The 21,108-nt window shown below is 42.3% G+C and overlaps 1 protein-coding gene across 2 annotated transcripts in view; it reads right to left on the bottom strand.

Moving 5' to 3' along the window:
* Positions 1-2,415: 2,415 nt before the first annotated feature.
* Positions 2,416-21,108, bottom strand: part of plpp3 (phospholipid phosphatase 3) — a 34,737-nt gene continuing 16,044 nt past the window's right edge. The window contains exons 2-7 of one of the 2 annotated variants that reach the window (XM_020631794.3): positions 20,624-20,781; positions 18,009-18,101; positions 17,277-17,464; positions 16,824-16,881; positions 10,928-11,104; positions 2,416-5,081 (exon numbers count right to left, since the gene is read on the bottom strand). In XM_020631794.3, the coding sequence (XP_020487450.1) occupies positions 4,953-5,081; positions 10,928-11,104; positions 16,824-16,881; positions 17,277-17,464; positions 18,009-18,101; positions 20,624-20,781 (803 nt within the window). In that variant the 3' untranslated portion in view covers positions 2,416-4,952. The remainder of the gene's footprint in view (positions 5,082-10,927; positions 11,105-16,823; positions 16,882-17,276; positions 17,465-18,008; positions 18,102-20,623; positions 20,782-21,108) is intronic. The other variant, XM_020631795.3, reaches the window with a different exon arrangement.

Genomic DNA, 21,108 nt, shown 5'->3' with positions numbered 1-21,108 from the left:
AGCAAGTTTTTTTTTTTCATGGACATTAATGTTGTAACTTTCATTCTACCTGAAGTTCCTTACCTTCTATCAAAATAAAGGCAGGTTTGTATCCAAACAGAAAGTACAACTCCATAGCATAAAACAGTACAAAAATACAAAATAAAAGCATACTGATCTGTTTTCAAATGGAAAATAACAGAATTTCGCAATGTTTAAACAAAATAAACTCATACCCTTAATGAAAAGTAAAACCGTTTTTTTTGTCACATAATCAACTTTGCAAGAATTTAAAAAGTTCTGCCATGATTGAGCATGAATGTTCTTCTTGGAGAGAAAATGTTTGACTGTGTTTTGAAGGATTTGATTTTGAGTCCGGTTTGTCTGGTTTTGATTTGAGCAAACAATCAACTAGTTGGCGCGTAGCGTGTGTTATTGTTAGGAGTGTATTCAAAGTAATATCACAGCAGAGGAGTTTTCATCTGGTTATGAAACAAAAATAATACTGATCCCTTTTGATCTGCAGAACTGAAGAGAAAAACAACAGGATATATATATTTTAGTGGGTCTGACTATAAATTGGGTCAGTTTCTGATAAAACAGTTTAAAGTATGAGCTGGAAGAGACTTTGTTTGCACTTTCCAGGCAGAGTTTCACAGTGACGTGCATGTAAGATGGTTAAAAAAAAGAGTGGGAGGATATATTTCTGGAGAATACGTGTGCAGATAATCGAAGGGTTAAGACATAACACTCAGCCACAGAGGAAACAATAACCAATACAAAACGTTCCTCTATCTTTAAAAACTGGATTGGAACATTTATTCTCGTTGTCATTTCAAACGCTGCATGCTGTATATTTCACTCTCATTATTTTTATGCTGTTGGTCATTTGTGCAACATATATATAGAGCTATATTCAAATTCCTTGTATGTGAACTCATTGTTGGTTAAATAAAGCAGATTCTGACAGAAGTGAGCAGATCAAATGTGTCATTCAGAGATTTTTCTCCTCGTTTGAAACTCTGAGAAAATTCTACGTTACGTTTAGAATCACAAACCGCAATGAGGGGACTTTTCTACTCTGGTGTCTGTGAGTGAGTGAATCTACACACGTCTGACCAAATCTCATTGTGTTTGTGTCTCACACTCGTATTTCATGTGTTATTTTTGACAGAAGGAGCTGAAGCCACAGTGAGGTTTCTGTGAACAGCAGAAGAAGTGAGAACTGAAGTGTTTGCTGCTGCTTCTGCATAAAGAAGAACTATTTTACGATAAATGTCGGTGGAGGATGCACATTTACTAAGAAAATCTGTCAAATTATTGTATAAATCTTCTTCTTTACAAGTTCAATCATTATAATTTAATCTTCAAAAGAAAACATGTATAAATATTACCCAAATGTCTTTATAGGTTTCATTATAGTTGTTTTTTTTATTATCATAGTTCTTGTTGTAGCTGGTCCCTCTGAAAAGTAAAAATGCTCCGCAGCAGATTTTAAATAAAGTAACATTTGGGTTCTGAAGTACCTGAATGAATTGTAATATTGCACATTGTGAAAGACGGCATCAAATCAAAAGGTATTTTCTAATCAAAGTATGATCATACCAAAGAAGGGTGTATTACTATTATTTGTGTACTTATTCTACATTCAATCATCCAACCATAGTTATGTGTTTCAGTAAAAGATGAAAAAGTGACTGAAGTTTATTTGATTGATATACATGTATGTATTTATTAGGGCTGCCAAATGCTTACCTTTGTAATGGCTTTAATTATGAATGTGAATTGAATTGTACAGTTGTAAACTCAGAGTACCTTGTAAGCTGTTTAAATTCAACCCTACTTTTATCTACTTTTATTTTGAAATAAACTAAGGACTTTCTGGTAGATCCAAGGTTCCATCATTAACATAATCACTGAAAAGGGAACTTGTTACTGGTTTAAAAAACTACAGTCAAACAACTCAAAGGAACGTTAAAAGGGGAAATGTTTGACGCCATAAGGTAGATATACACTGCTGAGGATTATCCACCGTGTGCCTGAAGGAACACAATGACAATAAAAAAAATCAATGCATGTATTTCAGACCTTACTTAACGTGATTAACTAGTTAATGTGGACAGCAATAGTATTTAAACATGTTCATTTATGACCCCTTCTTTCTGTACCTTAGTAATAAATTGATTTCTTGCAGCGAGCTTTATTAAATATGATCTCAGGCTCATTATTTGAGTAAATGTAGTCTATAATTGTCCCATCCACCACTTATTGTAATCACTGCATGCATTTTTTTTTTATATCTCCTGAGGTAAACCAGACTGTGGGGTAAACAAAGGGATCACTTCCAGAACCTAAGAACCATAAAGACATTAGATTCATCACACACATGAAATCATCGTGTTCAGAGTTCAAATCCACAGACAAGAAAAAACAAAGTTGTGTTCATAATGAGCTTTTTATTTAAAAGCACATGTATTAGAGCTAAGCACATTTAGCAAAAAAAACAGCATTGCAACTATGTCTTTTGTACAAAAAAAACCGAGACAATACAAAAATACTAATATTGAATTTTATTACAAGTGTAGGTGTATTTTTTTTTTTTGAACGCATATTAAAAACGTAGCTATAACAATCTACCATCGTTTAGTTTTCTAGATACAAAAATCTGTCAATGGATGCTTTTAAAGCAGCATTTTGTAAAGAACACAGGTCTGTAATCATAGTGGATATATCTAAACATGTTAAAACAATATCTTACAGAGTTAACTTTAGTGATCTATACATATTTATATATTTATAAAAAGAGAGTGAAAAACGTCTGAGTGAAATGATAGGACGGACTATACGATGAGAAAGATGTGCAACATGGCCGAGTGTGATGATGGAGGAGAAAGTCTGAGCCTGAATGACTGTAGGTCATACAGGACAGGTTTATACACACAGAGTTAAAGAGAGATCCACAGTTTCTAGAATGTCCACCTGCTCCCTGACACACACACACACACACACACACACACACACACACACACACACACACACACACACACACACACACACACACACACACGCACACACACGCACACACACGCACACACACTTGGCACAGCTGACAGTGACACAGTTTATCAAGAGGGAGGTTCCTTTTTTCACAGGGCACAGCGCTCATACATATGTACACACATTCACACACACAAGATGTACATGCACAAGCACAGTCATGGACACACACACACACATGCACACACTGAGATCCAAATATCCATCGCCAATGAGTGATTAGGTGGGTGTGAGCCCCTCCCTGCCAGCAGAAAGAGCCCAATTCATCCCAAAATAATGTGCCAGCTTAGCTGTAAATCATCACCCTCTTTCCTCGGTGACAGACTACATCCCCTCACTTTCCCCCCGCTGTCAGCCAATCAGACTGATCCATATACCATGGAGCGGCATGGCACAGCCACGTCTCTCACACAGGTGCTGGGGGCCGGGGGCTGTGAGATCTGTCCCCTCCCTCCACAGATAAAAATCCCCCCTTTACTACTTCTAACCATCAAGAAATGCAACATCCCGGGTTTGGGCCGCGCTGAGGGTCTTCTGCAGAAAACTGGACGTGCTGAAGTGGAGACAGAGGAGCGTGTGGATGGATAGCTTCACTCCCAGCAGCTAAATAAAAGTTTGTTGGGATTTGAAGATGTTAGCCAGAAGCCAAATGACTTCTCTGAAAAGGTGTTACTTACAAAGGGCATGATCCTCAAGGTGTGTTCAGACTGAAAGCAAAGTGAATTTGTCCTCAGAGTATGATTGCATACAAAGTCAATGCAAAGATACATTTCTCTCAGGCCAGGGAAAATATTGGGGACATCCTGAAGTTACATGTCATATTTACAATCCAAACTCTATTCAGAAAACAAGCTTTTTTAAGGGGGTTGCTTGTCATCTTGCTGGCAGAGCTGATGAATCATGCCTTTTTACTTTTAACAAATCAGTATTCTAATGTAGTTATTAAAGCATCTTTTCAGCCGGTTAATTAGGTTAATTAAGCTAAAAGGTCATTAAACTGGGACCTGAACGGTCTTAAGGAGCTGGAAGCAGCAGGAAAGTTCCTCCAGACACAGTTCATGTTGGAGGAGGGAGATTAACAGAGGTGTGTGCACCTCAGCCTGTTTGTGTTTTTAATATCTAGAAAACCTAATATTTGCAGGATAGCTGTAACAGATGCAAATAAACCAATGATCATTGTGCAAGTCATGCAAAGAATACATTTTGCTTCGCTTCCTGTCTGAACACACGTTTTCAGTGGGATGCTGCTGCAGGATTGTTGTTATTGAAGCCATGCTACGCTAACTGTCTCATGTCAGCATCGTCAAGCTTTCTTGCAGTGAGACGTCTCAGGCAGCGAGTGGTGATAATAATGGACAATGAACTTAAAAACAGTGCTATAAGTTATATTTTCTATACTGTTAATATTTCTATGCTGCTCGTTACTGCAGTAATCTCCTTCCCGTAGCTAAGGAAGTTGTTGTCGGCGTTCCAAGGCCACAGAGAGTTCAGAGAGGACCGTCCCTCTCTCCCAGGGTGGGGGGCTTTGTCTTTTTATTTCTCTTTTTGTCTCTTCTTTTCTTCCTCTTCTTCTTCATATGGTTCACCAAACCTCCTCACCCTCAGCTCTGCCTGTCACATCATTAATTTGTCTTTTTAGCTTCCAATTCTGTCTGTTTGTGCTCAAAACGATGGGCTCAAATGTAGATTAGTAGTTAAAACATAGTAGTAAAAAATACGTCTGGATAGTGAGAGTGGACTCTGCTGTGCAAATCTCAAAGCCGACACCCTCTCTAGGGGGGAGGGGGGGGGGAGGATGGCGTTTGAGAAGCAGCCTCAGTCTCTCGTCGCTACATTCTACTGTCTGATGGGAGGTGAGCAGCGCTGTGATTGGCTCCTCGGTCACAGGAAGAAGTGGTGGTCTCTCTCTCTTTGTCTCACACCATGTTGTGGTGATTGTTCCTGTCGATGATTTCTGATGACGGGAGCAGCTCCTTCTTGATGGGGGAGGGCGGGGGTGTGGCTGGCTTCGCCCGGGGCTTGAACAGGTCGGACACATAGAACACCTGGGGAAGACACAACAATTTAAAGTACAAGGTTAAGAGAGTAAAAAAAAAAAAAAAAATGTTGTGTTGCCCTGTTTTCAAAGAAAAAATGTATCAGCCCTCATGTATTAAGGATGCCTTTGTTTTGACATTGGGAGTAACAGTTACAGTAACAGTCCTAAATGACCTTTAAATACATCACATATAATTATTATAATCTCCTTTAAAGTCTGTGTCCTGAATGTCTTCACCTTGTGTTGATGTTGCACCAGAGAGACTTTCATTCTAAAGAATTGGTTAAATGACAATAAACAGAACTGGCAATAAGGTAAAAGAACAAGAGACTAGTGACATAAGAGTGGAATAAAATGCTTCCTAACAATATGAAAGAACATACAACAACCCTTGCATTTGCCAACTGAGAAACTGAAAACGACTAAAGTCTGTTTAAGAGTAACCAAATGTTTTAGCTTAATGACAAAGATTAAAAACACATTTCAGAAGAATCAAATGAGGTGTGACACAGTACCTAGTTTGGATAAAACCTGTAATGTAATCTTAATGTGCATGCACATAGGTTTACTGGGCCTCTTTTCAACAACATTTATAGGATTCTAAAAACATTTTTTTAATTATAAATTAAATCTGAAACCATTCCTATAAGATAGAATCAATCAAAGGCATGTCACATTGTCAAGAAGTACTAAAAGCTTGATTTGTTTAATACAGGTCTAAAGGCCAACTGTATGTCAGCTCTATCATTAAAGTCAAAGTCCTACAAGAACCAAACACTGTATGTGATTTAAAGTGTACTTCTGAAAATAAATGAGATTTTGAAAAGAATACAGTAGGATTTTATTGGAGTGAAATTAAGGAGAAAATCCTTTATAACACCTTTTCAGATTGGATTTTAAAGAAAAGATGTGAATCTTTTTTTATTTTTTTTAGTTGAGGTAGCTGTGAGCTGGCGAGATGTGTAAAAGTGAATATTACATCTCTTTATGACGCCATGATGAGAAACTCCCTATCACCTCAGTCTGCCACACTCTGTGCTCTCGTCAGCCCTGAGTAACCGAGCTGGACGGAGGGATGTTAGATCACATTAAATGAACGCTTGGTAATCCTCCGTTGAACGCTGCCAGGTCTGAACTGTGCTTTTACATCATCTCTGAGCTCAGCTGGGCAGAGAGCGGCGAGGGAAAGAGACAAAGAAAAAAATCTCTTCCTGAGATCTTGATGACATCATATGTCAAACAGGAAATTGGGCAGAAAGTGGGACCATGGAAACTGCTGCCCACTATATGAGTGGATTAGCGCTTCCACCTACAAGGGTCTGGGGTCATTCATGAGCAACAACACACACAAACGAACACAAACACACACACATCATTGGCAGGCGCTGCAGCTTTTCCTTCCTGTGCTGCCAGTCGAGGGCGAGCAGAGGGGGGCGTGGCACAGAGACGGGAGTCAGGGGCATTAAACTCTGAGACCCAGCTCAAAGAAACATAACGGATGACTCAGATTAAAGACAATATAAGATGCTCTCATACAGGAAGGTCCTGAGTGGAAAAAAAACATTAAACTAATGGACCTGCTCAGTTCTCTTCTTCTGTTGTTTTTCAGAAAAATGTCTCTCCTACAGTCGGTGATGTATTTCTATAACACAGAGCGTCTCATTGTGAGTGGTGGGCTCAACACAAAGACCCTCTCTTCTAATAAAGTCTGACATTTACTGACCATGAAGTGACCGTCTCTGCTGAACTTTGACTGTATGATGACATCAGAGCGAGATAGAAACCTACACAACCACACAGCTACTCGCCCGGTCTAAAAAGAGCTCTTTGTGTGTGCAGCCATTAGTTTGTACATCATCACATGGTGCATTATACATTGGACTGGTATATACTATACTGTAAGGTGTATTGTTTGATTTTTACTGACATCATATCTAAGTTTAAAATTCTAGTTTCGTAATAACTCTACTTTACTCTATAGACTGTGTGAAATAATTAGGGGCCATGATGAAGAGTTTTATCTCGGGGAATCACCCGAGCCGTCATGAGAAACATCAAGGCTCGTTTCCCCTCAGGATGCTGCCTCGTCCAATCCCAACAAGACTCAACGCCGCGTCACCCAACCTCCAACCTATCACCCCTGAACTTGCTGTACTGGACGGCTTATCACGATCTCACCATTTCCTTTTTGTGATGCACAGAAACACAAAGAAGCCCAGTCGTTTGTGTGGCGTGAAGCTGACTCAGCAACAGAACCTTTAAAGGCATATCAATGTGTGTGTGTGTGTGTGTCTATAATTGTGTGTCTTTAAGCAGTATTAAAATGTCAAGTGTGACACATAATGAAGCTGAGTCACAAAGGAAAGGATGCATTGACTCGCAGGAAGTATGCGTGTCTAAATAAACCCACACACTACAGACTAAGCCCCCTCTGTGTGTCGCAGAATAGAACAGTGAATTTGTTTGCACGCATATGAAACCTGATATAAATGCATTTGCAGCCTGACCACACAATACACCGCTTCATGCAGTTACACAAATGTAGATCAGAGGATGTGACATAGTTTGAGACCATTTTGTGACTATATATGTACATGAAGTTTGGAAAGGTTATCTAGTGGCGCTGCACACTTGATTGATGCGTTTGGAGTGATAAAAGTTGACTCCTCGGGCCACACAGAGAGCATGCTTCAGTATTAAGGCTCTGAGTGTGTGCAGAATGTCCCTGTGTGGGAGCAAAGGAGCAATAGCATCCTCAAACCCCTCCTCCTACAACTCCTGACCCGACTCTTCTCCTCTGTGACAATGAACCTCAAAAAAACCAACGCTCCCCCAGCTGCTTCCTGCTGGGGTCGCCCCTCTAACCTCTGTTAAGACACATGTGGAAAACTGGGTCAGTTTGTCTAATAGGAAACGCAAGGTAAGATATAGACAGACCACTTCCTGTTGGGGGTCCAAGTCTGGAGTCTTGAGTTTGACTCGAAAGAGGGAATCATTTACATATTATTCAGTAGATTTTCATCAAAGTAAAGACTAACTGAAAAGAGAACAGCAAAGCTTCAGTCTGATATGTCCCTGTGTGTACTCCAGGTTTGTTTTGTTCATTTACAGTCACCACTTAGATTTAAGAGGTAACTGTACTCAGAGAAACCAGGGAGAGCATTCTGTACTTTTCAAACTTTTCTGCAGACAATTACTGAAACATAATTGAAGAGGCCTTTCCACAATGTTGTAAATCTTAAAATTGAGTGCAAATGTTCCCAATCACACACTGGGGACTGAAGTGCAAATCCACTCGTGTTCTTTGGTTTTAATCAGAATTTGATGTTCAAGATAGATGGACAGATTACTTTATTCATCCCCAGGGGGACGTTGTGTTGTTGTAGCAGCAATAACTAGAAATGACATAAATGGACAGCTGAGGGGGAAATAGCTCACAAACAGTTCTTATATCACAAAGCTGCCACTTTACTTGGAAAATTCTTAATAAACTCAAAACATTGCTGCTGTTACTGTGTTCTCTCAACGACAAATCTAAGCCGAATAAAATATGAACTGCATCAAATACAGCCAAGCAAAGACATTTAAAAGACTCTTTGACTGTGACATAAATTCTCTCTGACATCTATGCCAAGTGTGAACTCAATCTTTTGTTCTTACATTTCAAACTTCACATCTTAAGAACAAAGACAGAGCCCGAGCACTTGTTAACTTCAGATCTAAAGATGTTCACACTTTGATTTAGAGCTCACTGCTGGTTTCTGTGACGCTCACAGTCCTCATACCTCCACTCGCCTCCTGTCACGTCCGCTCTGCTCTGCTGCGCAAACAGCCCCGCTAAAGTACTCACAGATGTTTCAATAAGACCTTGCAAATCAGAGGAGGCGTCGAGGATTGTAAAACCAACCTCACAGCCTTCATCAGCAGGGTTTCACTCTGTGTGTGCGCATGTGTGTAAGAACAGTGTGTCTGTGTGTGTCGAGCTGTCTCTCTCAGGCCTGTGGAATAGCTGAGTTGGATTTAAACCCACGCTCATCCCGAGCCAAGACGCAGACAAGGCTCCTCTCTCCTGTCACCTCCCTCCCTCGCTCCTCCTGCCAGATCGGCCTGCTCCGAGCTCGAGCTCATTTCTGAAACTTTCATTTTTGCTTTCCTGTCAGAGCTGAAGTCGTCCAGGAGCGACGCCCAGCTGAGGGGCGCGGGCTCTTCAGCGGCGTTACAGGCTTTGTTACTTGCTGATTTCTGCTCATGGTTCATTTCTCCTATAAGCCTGGTGTGTAAAGTGTGTGTTTTCAGTGTGTACTTCAGCTGTGCCAAGGGCTGCGTAGGCGCCACTACTAAGGTTCTCAGTTTTATGAATCTAATCCTTTCCACGTTCATGATTTGGTAGAAAGGTACGAGTTGCCTGTGTGTGTGTTTGTGTGTGTTTTTATGTGTGTTTCCATGCTTTTTCCCGGAGGCAGCAGAGTACAGCGAGCTCCTGCTGTGCTGATAGAACCAGAGCCGCCAAATAAAAAACCCAAAATAATTAACAGGCTCATTCCTGTTTCAAAGGCTCACCCCCCACCCCACTCTCTCTCTCTCTCTCTCTCTCTCTCTCTCTCTTTCTCTTTTTACACCACCTCCATTTTCCTCCTGACCCCAATTCCATTTTCCTCGGCTCCATCCAGCTTAGTGTAACGATGAGGGTTACGAAAATCATCTGGCAGGAGCTGCAGGGATATGTCACAAAAGTAGTGAAGACACCAACACACACACTTACACACACACACACACACACACACACACACACACATACACACACTACTGAAGCACTGCCTGGCTCCAAGCAATGTGTTCTTCATTAAAGGGAATCAGATTCTCCGCACGCTGCTGCCTGCTCCACTTCTCCTCCTCAGAAAAAAGAAAGGAGGCGAAGAAGTGTGAAAAGGGAGCAGTGTGGAGCCAAAGTTTGGTCATGGCAAGACCACAACATTTTTATTTTCCCCCCAGAAAAAGCGTTTGAAAACAAAAACACTTCCAGACGAGCTCTGCGAAGGAATCTCCGTCCATACGACACCTCTGAAAACACATGTCCTGTTACCACACTGAAACAAAGTAAAACAGCAGGGCTAAACTTTGGGTGGATAACACTGTTGGACACATGTTTTTAGAATACAATCTTCCCTCGTGTGTAGGTTGGCTGTTGTAGCATCATAATATTTAGTGTTAAACTGCACAACAGCAGTAGCATTATGATGAATGTTTAATTTTTTCAAGGCTGCTGCGGACCTTTGAGTCATTGCAGCTTTTTCCAACAGAACCTGTAAGCTAGCCAACTGATAGTTAGCTGTCTTGTATAGAAAGAGATTTGGTTTTCTAAAGAGCACAGGAGGCTTGGTCATTGTTTTGAAAAGAAACCAGCAACAAATATCTACTTTCGTGGCGTCCATTTTGCTAAAACGCTTAGCAGAAGAGATTGAGAGAGAATGAACTTCATCCGAACAAAAACATTTATGATAAGAGTAAAGACGCAGACTAGGGTTGTCAGGATATCAGAATTTTAAAAAAGGGAACCTGAAGGTGTCTGGGTCAACTTCTCCTAAAGTCTCAATTCATGTCTAAACACACTAAAAAAAAACACCTTGAGAGTTTCTGAATCCACACAGGGTCAGAAGCGTTTCCTAAAGTCTCCTTTTTTTGGGCCCTTTAAGGTTCGGTGTAGGTTTGGACTTTAAAGGTGACACGGTGTGGATCAAGTCTGAAGGATCCCTTCGGCTGACCTTTGTGAAGTTAGTTACAAAGATAGACATTTATGCTCTTTTACTCATACTTCCATACATGCATGATAGTGATATATATGTGTGTACTCACTATGCAGTAGGCCACCAGGGCTCCCTGCACAAACCCGGCAAGAACATCAGTCGGGTGGTGCTTGTGGTCGGACACGCGTGACAGGCCGGTGTAAAACGCCATCATTATCAGAGTGAACTGGAGCAGCGGGCGGAGGAGACGAGCACCACGCCATGTAAACCTGGACTGGAGGTAGAACTGTGGAGAAAGAAAGAGCGACACAAGGTCAACATACAGGTGTTAGATATTTCATTAATAGGAAGAGTTGATGAAACATAATCACAGATTAGCTCTTTAAGAGAAATGAGAGTATTTTCAAAACCAGGCCCTTTTAAAGTATATTATAAATGACTAAATGAACGAAAGGCTTTGGAATTAAAACTAGAAACAGCTGTTGCTTTGCTCTTCTCAAAGCCGCCTGACATTAACAAAAACAGCAGCTCTTCCTTGCAGTCTGTTGGATTTTCTCCTTTACTGCTGCAGTAATCCTTTACGTTGTTTGTGTTAATGTGCTTTCAACATTATTGTACTTGATCAGAACTTGCACTCTTACGTCACACAGTAACACAAAAACCTAAATCAAAGGGACAGCGGTTGATCAGCAAATCCTGTGTTCTGATGTATCGTGATAGTTTTATCAATGTAGTCTGGTGAGTTTGTGGAGAGTGATGTAACAGCTGTGTTTGTGGTTAAATAATCATGTTCCCATTGATGGCATTATGATTGTGGATATGACTGCTCATTTATTGCATTGACCTTTTAAACTCTCACCTGCTGTGTGTGTGTGTGTGTGTGTGTGTGTGTGTGTGTATTGATAGTCTGACAGGTCGAGACTGAATCAAAGTGTTCAGGCTGACCAGATTTGCAAAGAAACACACTCTCTCGTCCACATCACACACATACTCGGCAGCCTGAGACCTGGACATGACTGATTCCTGGTTCAACATCCCAGCTGTAACAACAGAACAACCACAGCAAGCCACACACACACACACACACACACACACACACACACACACACACACACACATACATTCACACATGCTTTCAAGTGTTACTCTGTCCTGATTGCTGGAGCTCTGTGTTGGGTGAACTCTTTCCCCTCAATCAGAGTCAATAGAAGACAAAGCAGATGCACCCCGCTCCTCTTACAGCCTGAAACCATCTCCAGGGTCATGATAAAAACTGACACGAGCCTAAACATGTCCAAGGTCGCCTCCAGACGCTCTTACATGTCTGTCTCTCTTTTTATCCACACTCGTACAGTGGTGAGATCAGCCCAGACATCCTGTGTTTCTGCACCGCTCGTACCCTCAGCTTCCACTCCCTTTCTCTCACCCAGAGTCAGGGAGCAAGGGAGGGCCGGCCTCAGCCAAGGTCTGCCCAGCCCTAACCTCCAGACGAGTCTCTTATAATCAGCCTGACTAACAATAACTACAGACAACCACAGTAACCCCCCCCCCCCCCCCACTACAAGTCCCCATAGGTGTGGACGTAAAGCTCACTCGCGCTTCCTCCACGACACTGCGTCATTGTTCTTATCTAAACGGAAGCAGAGGAAGTGATCCCTCCCATCACATCCACTCCACTGCTCTCCTCCCTGGGATGTTTAGACGGCAGGTTTCCTGTGCCGTGGTTCTCAGGTAGCCCACCAGAATGACTGACAAGTCCTTCTGTCCTACATCCTGCAGCCATGGATGCAACTTCTAAAAGAACATCCCAAGGGCCTGGAGGAGGAGTTCACTTTTTCTGTGCTGCTGCTCCTCATTGGAAATCTACTTTTTAAGAAGGCACTGGGGTCACAACTGTAGCTCTTCTTCAAGTAAACAATCATACTGAGCTGGACTCACCATCGTAAACGAGAGTAAATGTCAAATCAACTTCTTCTTGCTGTGTCTGTCCCAGGCTGTAATACGGCTGTATGTCAGACAGCAACTGCCCTTATAGAGGGAAAGAAACATCTGCAGGAGCAGAGTGGCCAGAAAAGGCTCCAGCAATTCTTGTAGGAGGTGATGATACACACAACACTGGTGTCTCACATCCATTGTGTCAATCACCCACAACTTTCATCTTGAACATGAGCCACTGCCCACATGCTCCGCACACCTCAGTCTGTTCACCAAGACTTTTTCCTGCAGCTCCCTGTAAAATTGTCTTTGTGAAGTCGTGGCGAGCGAGCGTGTCGCGTGATGATGAAGTTCAGTTCGAGAGCAGTTGTTCTTCTTTATCCTCTTTACTGCTCGCCTCAGGTGTCTGGATGATGTTTCCTACTGTTGTGTTTGTGTTGTGGAAACATCCTTTCACATGTTGTAGTGATATAAAAACACAAACAGGAGACGTTACTGAACACTCCTCCTCCTGCAGCACACTCTGTCCAGGAACCTCCCTTCACCTTCGACAAACTGAATATTTCCAGTTGTGAGAGTGTGTCCGTAGCTGAAAGTCTCTCACTGTGTTTTCTGCCAAATGTGCTGTTGTTTGTGTTGCTCTAGTTCACTCTCCTACACAGCAGTCCTGCAATGTACTTTTTGACTTTTTAATCTCCTGCTGTGTGAAATGCAGTGCAGTAATGAACAGGGTCTGAATGTCCAGGGAATTGTATGCAAACGTTTTTGAGCATGTATATGTGAAAGCGGCTTTAGTGATGAATAAAAGAAAAAGATATGCGAGGCTATAAAGGGATGAAAAGATAAAAAAAAAAAAAATTAAAAAAAAGTGATGTGGACACAAGACATAAACCTCTCAATCTGAGCTGGCTTAGACGGATCAGCGAGCGTGAGCACTTCACTCAGCCAAAACAAAGAGTTAGAGTGACCTGCTAATCATCATGGCCCCATCCAGCTGAAGGGCAGCGAGTAAACCCAAATAACCCGTCCAACCCTGACTCAGCTCACATACAGTCGAGATAAGAAGCTGAGAGAAAGCAACTAAAACTTCAAAAGGCATCGTCTCTCTTTTTTTGAGTCCAACTCAGACCTAAAAAAGACTCTGACATGTGACCCTTGCTGTCCTCTCTCTCACAGAACATTCAGATCTGAGGAAAACAACCATGTAACACAACAACATAAGGAATCCCGGCAGGTTCCCCATGACAGATCGAGAGAGCGACACAGAGTCTGGTGGTTTCTGCAGGAATCCGACTCATCTCTTCAGAGCTTCTCCTCCGTCTGCTCTGATGATCTGACTCACAGTCGGCAAGAAAGAAAAGAGAACAAACGCAACAACGTGAGAAAGAATGACACCCAGGGCTCGTTTTAAACACCAGCCCGCGCTCCTTTGGTTCACACCACGATGTGAGACACACACGCTGTGAAACGGAAGCATAGCTGTGGTTAAAGCCTCTTATATCACTAACAATCACACTGGCCTTTCCTCACAAACAGATAGTAGACTGAAATAACATACAGAAAGGACTCAGCCTTTCCTGCCAGCTCAGAGACGTGTGAAAATGAGACAAAACAAATGATAGAAGATGATCAGGACACACACATATATTGTTCTCTGTTGCTGTAGTGAAGCTGTACAGTATGCAGTTAGCTGTGTCTCATCTGAGGAAGCTGAAACTCGGTCTGCACCACAGACAGACACACTTCATAGTTCTTCAACTATCATTGTCATTTAGCGAGTGACTAGGAGGAGGGGATGTGTGAGCGAGGTGACAGCCTCTGAGTGGATATGACACTTTCTCTGTTGTGAGCAACAATGGAGCAAAACAGAGCTGAGGTTCAGAAACAAGGAGCCACAGGAGCCATATTTGGTTTCTTGAGGACAAAAACAAAACCTCCCGAGGACTTGTTTGTACCACAACTGTTCTGCTGAGATGATCTAGTGCATGCTCAGATCTTGTGCAGAAATAAAAGAATGACAGGGCTGTTGGGTTATTAAAATATTTATATCATTTGTAGTTGACAAGCCAAACATAGTGTATGGTACTAAACGTCCAAACCACTCTGTTTGTGTTTTCCCTCTTTTATGAGCTTAGAGCTTTCTTTTTATTACTGGATGTTAAATGTTAGTTTTCCCCGGCAGCTCTCTGTTTGCTTCTGGTGCTCAACGGTTTTCGGTCTTGGGTGCAGCTTATTCCACCAAACCAAGAGACACTTTGCCAGTTTGGGAATATTTTGTCTTCCAAGGGAGACGCAGCTAATTAAGACAAGGCAATGTGCCAGTTCTCTACCTGAGAGGTGAAGAGAAAGTAGGTAAATACATATAGGTCTCAACTAACTAACAACTGCCCTAATACCAGAGTTTTGATGCAAATCTAGTCAAAATCAAACAATATCGATACCACAGCAAGGGTTTAAAATACACCCAATGTCAGGTAATTTCTTATTTTCAGTTAACAAGAATTGCAGGCAAACTCCTGCACACTGTTGAACTCTCATCTCAGCAGCTTTTGGTTAATATGACCTGAAGATTTTTTAAATGCTTGTGATACTTTCGATCACTGAAATAACTGAGATAGTATCTTATAAAACAGGTGGTGTTCAAAAGTGTTTTTGACAACTTTACTGCCAATGAACTTCTCACCCAGTTTGCACCAAACCTCATTGCAAATCAATTCCTTACAGCCACTGTTACAATAAAGTTCATTCATTTGTCACAAAAATCATAACCCTGCACTTAAAACAAACACACAAACAACAAGGTGCTGGCTGGGCACACTGCACTATTACATTACCTTAAAGCACACAGGAGAAATTCCTTCCCTGTGACTTCTCTGATAGGTTACTCATTGACCTCTTCACTGTCAGTCAATAACAATATTGAGGAGTGATCCATCATTTAAAGGAATTCATTTGACACCTCAGGAAACACATTCACTCAAAATGAAATTAGTGCCAGAAGATCAATAACTCTTCCACTCCTGATACAAATATTGATCAGCTGCAGGCCTTTTTATCTTTACATGCTTTGCTATTATCCAAACTCATGTTGCATTGATTTGACTTCAGACTGTGTTCCTTGATAACATCTCTCGTGCACGAATCGACTGGAGACTTATTTAAGGACACTTCAGGATAGAGGGCGGCTTCTGTGAGTGAAAACATGGAGTTACACGAGTGTTGTACAGCTGGCAAAAACAATTTTTTTTGTTTGTTTTTGCTGTTTTTCCCACAAGGAATGCCGTCAGTGGGTTTTTTTGTTTCAGGCTGGTTTTGTGTTCCAAAACATCCACTACGGACTCTTCCTCTTCTTCTTCCTCTCTTTCTGTTTTTGCCTCCTCTGGCTCGAGTCCTGAACTCACCACAGAAGGATCAATGCTCTGGGACCAGTGTGTCACTGTGTGGTCTGGACGCAGCACATCTTTCCCTCTTTATTCGCTCTTCTCTCTCCTCCTCGGACGGAGCAGAAGGTTCACAGAGAGGCTGGGAAATACCCGCAAGAAGCTCTCACTGCACCACACCAGAACTTCACTGAGTGACCGAGCCAGACCCGAACACTGACTCACCTCCCCCAGCCTCAGAGAGAAGGAGAGGGAAGAGATGACTGGAAAGCTTTGGATTGGTACAAATGAAGACTGTTTGAAGCATGCAACGCCTCCAGGGTGGCTATGCCTCACAATCGTCACCCCACAACAGGTGGAGAGAGAGGATGAGGGAAACAGGAGAGGACAGGAAGTGAATTCACATGGATGATTGAAGAAACCAGGTGGAGTGCATCCATTCATCCCTCAGAGGACAAAACGAAAGAATGAAACTCCTCATGGAGTGTGTGAGGAGGAGGAGGCAGAGGAAGAGGAGAACAATGGTTTGATTTTCTTCAGGCAGTGAGTGAATCAACAACAGCCCAAGATTTTCCTTAATGATCTAAATACTGGCGTTTCTGTGTCTTGGACCCTGTGTGTGTGTGTGTGTGTGTGTGTGTGTGTGTGTGTGTGTGTGTGTGTGTGTGTGTGTGTGTGTGTTTAACTCACAGCCAGGTACAGCATGGTGAACATCGAAAAAGAGGCGTGTCCTGAGAAGAAGGATTTCCTGTGAAGATGAAGACGATTGTTAATATTCACATGACATATTCAGGTGTGTTGAAATGTTTGATACTTCGATTATCTTTGATACCATATGTTTGAAAACGATAAAATCTCTATTATCTTGATGATCAATAGTATTAAAAACGTCCATCCATCAAAAATCATAGGTAAACTCCTGCACACTGTCTAATTCACACAAAAACGTTTTTTTTTTTTTTTTTACAGTGTTTTCGTGTAATTTCGACAGTATATACTAAAATTTTGACTTTTGTTGCTGTGGTAATAAACACGTATCGATATCTTTTGATTTGTTATAGTATCCTATTGAGGTGTATAGTTCTGGTATCTTGACCATCCTACATGATCTAAACAGTGTGTTGTGTTGTTGTTGACACACACCTGGCCTCCTGCACATCGCTCTCATCCCCTCTGCAGGTGTAGTTGGTGATGTATCCCTGGGAGCAGTCAATGGTGGAGAAATCTGGTTTACACACGTCTAAGAAGTGAGGTCTCATGCGACCAACGGACACCTTGGCGATGTCAGTGAACGACTGGCTGACCCCACAACCGAACAGAAACACGCCCATCTGGAAGATCACAACCAATCATGATGAGACGTGAGAGAGTCAAAATTAGCAGTTCAAAGTTTCTTGTCAAAAGTTCTACAGACTTCTCTTAAAAAAAAAAAAATCTTTTGTTTTGGCTGCAGAGGAAATTATCATTACAATGATGCTGTATCAGGTACAGTGTTTCCCCTAGGTTTAAAGCATTGGGGGGGTGGAGACAAGCCGACACGGCGACACAAACACTTGAAGGAATCTTGGTGTTCATGTGTTACTTTTAATGACAGCTGTCCTTTTCTATCGGAAAGGTATCCTTAAATGACTTCTTTCCCTGATTTCCGACTCTATCCACTATCCTATCCATACAATAAAGGCACAAAAAGCCCAAAAATAGTAATAATAATAATAAAACATTTTTTACTTGACCTTCAGGGGGGGTGGGCCGCCCCCCTAATATAATGGTAGGGGAAACACTGAGGTCTTATTATGCATCCATTGGTTTAATGTATGATACTTGTTCATGCAATCTTCTTAATATTAATGACCAGGACAGTTAAGGGGAGCTGACCTGTTTGTAGAGCGCTGCGACGTAGGGATTCCCGATGAAAGACTTTGTTCCTTCATGCAGCTGATTAATCCTGAAGCATTCTCCAATTACAATCTAAGAGACAGGGGACTTTTTAAGATACAAGGACATCACAGAATTCATAAAATAAATGTAAAATAATAAAGATATTATTTAACTTTGCAATGCTGCAGAATACTTAAGTACTTTTACATACAATAAAAATGATCAAGTTTGATTGTTTATCTTGCAGGAAATCTAGTTCAAGTCTCTAATGAAGTCACAGATGGAGGAAAGAGGATGAGGGAGACGCACACACACACACAGAGACACACACAGAGAATGAGCATGGCCTGCCCTTCCCTCAGGCAGTTTGGATGTGAGGTGAGATTATTAGTGATGCTCCATGATACGGTGGGGCCTTTTATGTGGGATATGAAGGATAAAGAGAAAGTGAAGACATGGCGGAAAAGAAAACATGAAATCTGTAACATCTGACCTGAGCCCGGATATAACGAGGATTTGAATCAGAGCAGCGGTCTGATTTAAAGCTTAAGTTCAATGTGCCAACCCTGAATCCTGTTTTACTCCGACCAGGTGCTTTTAAGTGGAGTTGAGGCCCATGGAAAGGCCTCTGCTACACCGAGGGGGCTCTAACTGATCCAGCTCCCGGGGCACGGACACGTCAGTCATTTCTGCACCACCTGGGGTATCTGACTGACAGAGCGGCTGCCCTCCACCTCTAACCACAGCTCCCTTTCCTTTCCTTCCTCTCTCTGCACAAAGCTTCACTCTTCAGTCTCACACTAAATATTTACCGTCCATCTCTGAGCCGCAGAAAACTCACTGCAGTGTAAGCGTCTCAGACATCTTATTTAGTTAATAAAGATTGAAAACGTGTGTGTATCAATTCTTCTGTCAATGTTTGTAATGTTGTGGCTCATTAAACACACCTCCCCTGCCTGTTGGGTGGTCCCCTGGCAGGAAAACCGCCAGGAGAAACAAACATGGGGGCGTATTTGTGTGCGTTTCTTTGCTATTGTCAATGAATTGTTCTGATTTAGGCTTAAGATAAGAACCACAGGAGGTCGATAAAGGCCAGACAAGTTTATTTGGTTTGTCAGCATTTGCATTCAAACCCCTCTTCTGCTCCTGTCTTGGTTTAATTCCACCTAATTTCCATTTAATACTGAATTCACAACGGGATCACAATAACAAATTTAAACATTGATGTAATTCTCCACACCACCGCAACAAAAACAAAAGTCTTGGGCACCTAATAGTGTGTAAATTGTATCTTCATTTTGCACACACCTGCACACTGTTTAAATTGCACAAGTACGTTGCGAACTTATTTGTACAATTTAGACAGTGCTCTCTCTCTCTTTTGCTCGCGGCAGCTTTCGGTGACTGATGATCTGTAGTTTTTTTTTTTTTTTTTTTAAAGCTTTGGTAATTTGGAACACAGACATCGGAAGAACAACTTAGTAACTGGGGCGTTTGGAGGGGCACATGAATGCTGGGAGATGTAGGCCAGGTCTGTCACGCAGGCATGTCTGATCAGCCTGATCGGCCACTATAAATGCCTGATGGTTCATCAATGAACCTGCCTATAGATCTATCCCACTGTGTGGTCATGTTTTTCCTCACAGTGGAAACTGGAACCTGTCAGACACAGATATGATGTCTGAGCAGTGCGACTTGTTGGGGTTTCCCATGCAGAGAAGATAAACAAGGGGCCCAACTGGAATCTGCTACCAGTGCATGAATATGAATACAAACTATACGTGTGTGTGAGTGAGTGTGTGCATGCGTTACAGGAACGGTGTCGGCATGGCAGTAGACGCCACTAATGGAACACAGCTGTGTGAGACACGCCAGCTCTGCCCACACGTGAACATGTGATGGCGCTAACCAACACACACACACACACACACACACATGTCTGCTGCTTCCAATCAGCAGGAGAGCCGAGCTGGTACAGTGTGTGTCGCTGATGGCGAGGAGCCTGTGGTGCCAAAAAGAGTCTGGGGGCTTTAAAGACCATCTCATGGGACGTTTTGGCACTAATTGACAGACATAGACCCCACCGCATCATTATTACATGTTTCCACTACCTCTGACCCCCTCCACCCCCCACTCTGATTTTCTGACACTAGAAAGCAGCCATCACCTCCATCGGGCTCGAGTCAGGTCAAAGGAATGAAGACTTTGTGTCACACCCCTCGATATGCAGTAATGTGCAGGGCACAGAGTCACCGAGTAGGGGTACGAGTGGGAGGTTTGATAGTGGACTGGGAGCTTGTAAAATCTCTTTGGTCTTTGGCATGCATGCGTCAGCTCACACACTTCCATAACGTCTCTTGGGGGGCCTCTTTCTACCTCTGACTGGCTTAGCGATGTAATAAAAACAGACCATTAGAAACGGCTCAAAGCTGAAGTGGAAGATTGAGATGACGTAGAAAACATTACAGAATGAAATGGCAGGACATAAAGAGCACATTTACGTCAAAAAAAGAGTGGTGTTTTGGAAAATACTTTCAAAAAAGGGGCTATGTTAGTGAGATTTTTTCTAAGAAGTGACTCTTAAAGCAGCAAACAAAGGGAGGTCGACTTACAGAGAAGATGGCAATAAGAATGCCAACGCCACAAAGCACCGCATCGCTAATGGTGTCTCCCTCTTTTCGGGGGTAGCGGATGGATTCGTCCGAACAGTAAAACCCGCGGTGGTACGGCTTTATGGTGCTAGTCTCAATGATCAGGAAAGGCAGGCTAGCTACAGGAGACACAGGGAATGAGAGGAGCAGAGAGAGAGAGAGAGAGAGAGAGAGAGAAAGAGAGAGAGAGAGAGAGAGAGAGAGACAGGGAGGAGAGGTCAGTGACACAGACATAAACAGGGGGGAACAGGGGGAGCACAAGGAGCACACAAGCACCAGGGGATCATGGGATACGGCAGAAAAGTTTGGGCATAAGGATTATATTGTTGGTCAGCTCTCAGCAGAGAAGTGACAGAAAAAAAGAATTACCCCCTCAATATGAATTAAATGTTGATTTCACATGTTGTGGACTGAAAAAATCTACATCTTTACATTTAGAGGCCAAA

This window comes from Labrus bergylta, chromosome 6 (genome assembly GCF_963930695.1).
Source record: "Labrus bergylta chromosome 6, fLabBer1.1, whole genome shotgun sequence".
NCBI classification, from domain to species: Eukaryota; Metazoa; Chordata; class Actinopteri; order Labriformes; family Labridae; genus Labrus; species Labrus bergylta.
This window is presented reverse-complemented; position numbering and strand designations above follow the sequence as displayed.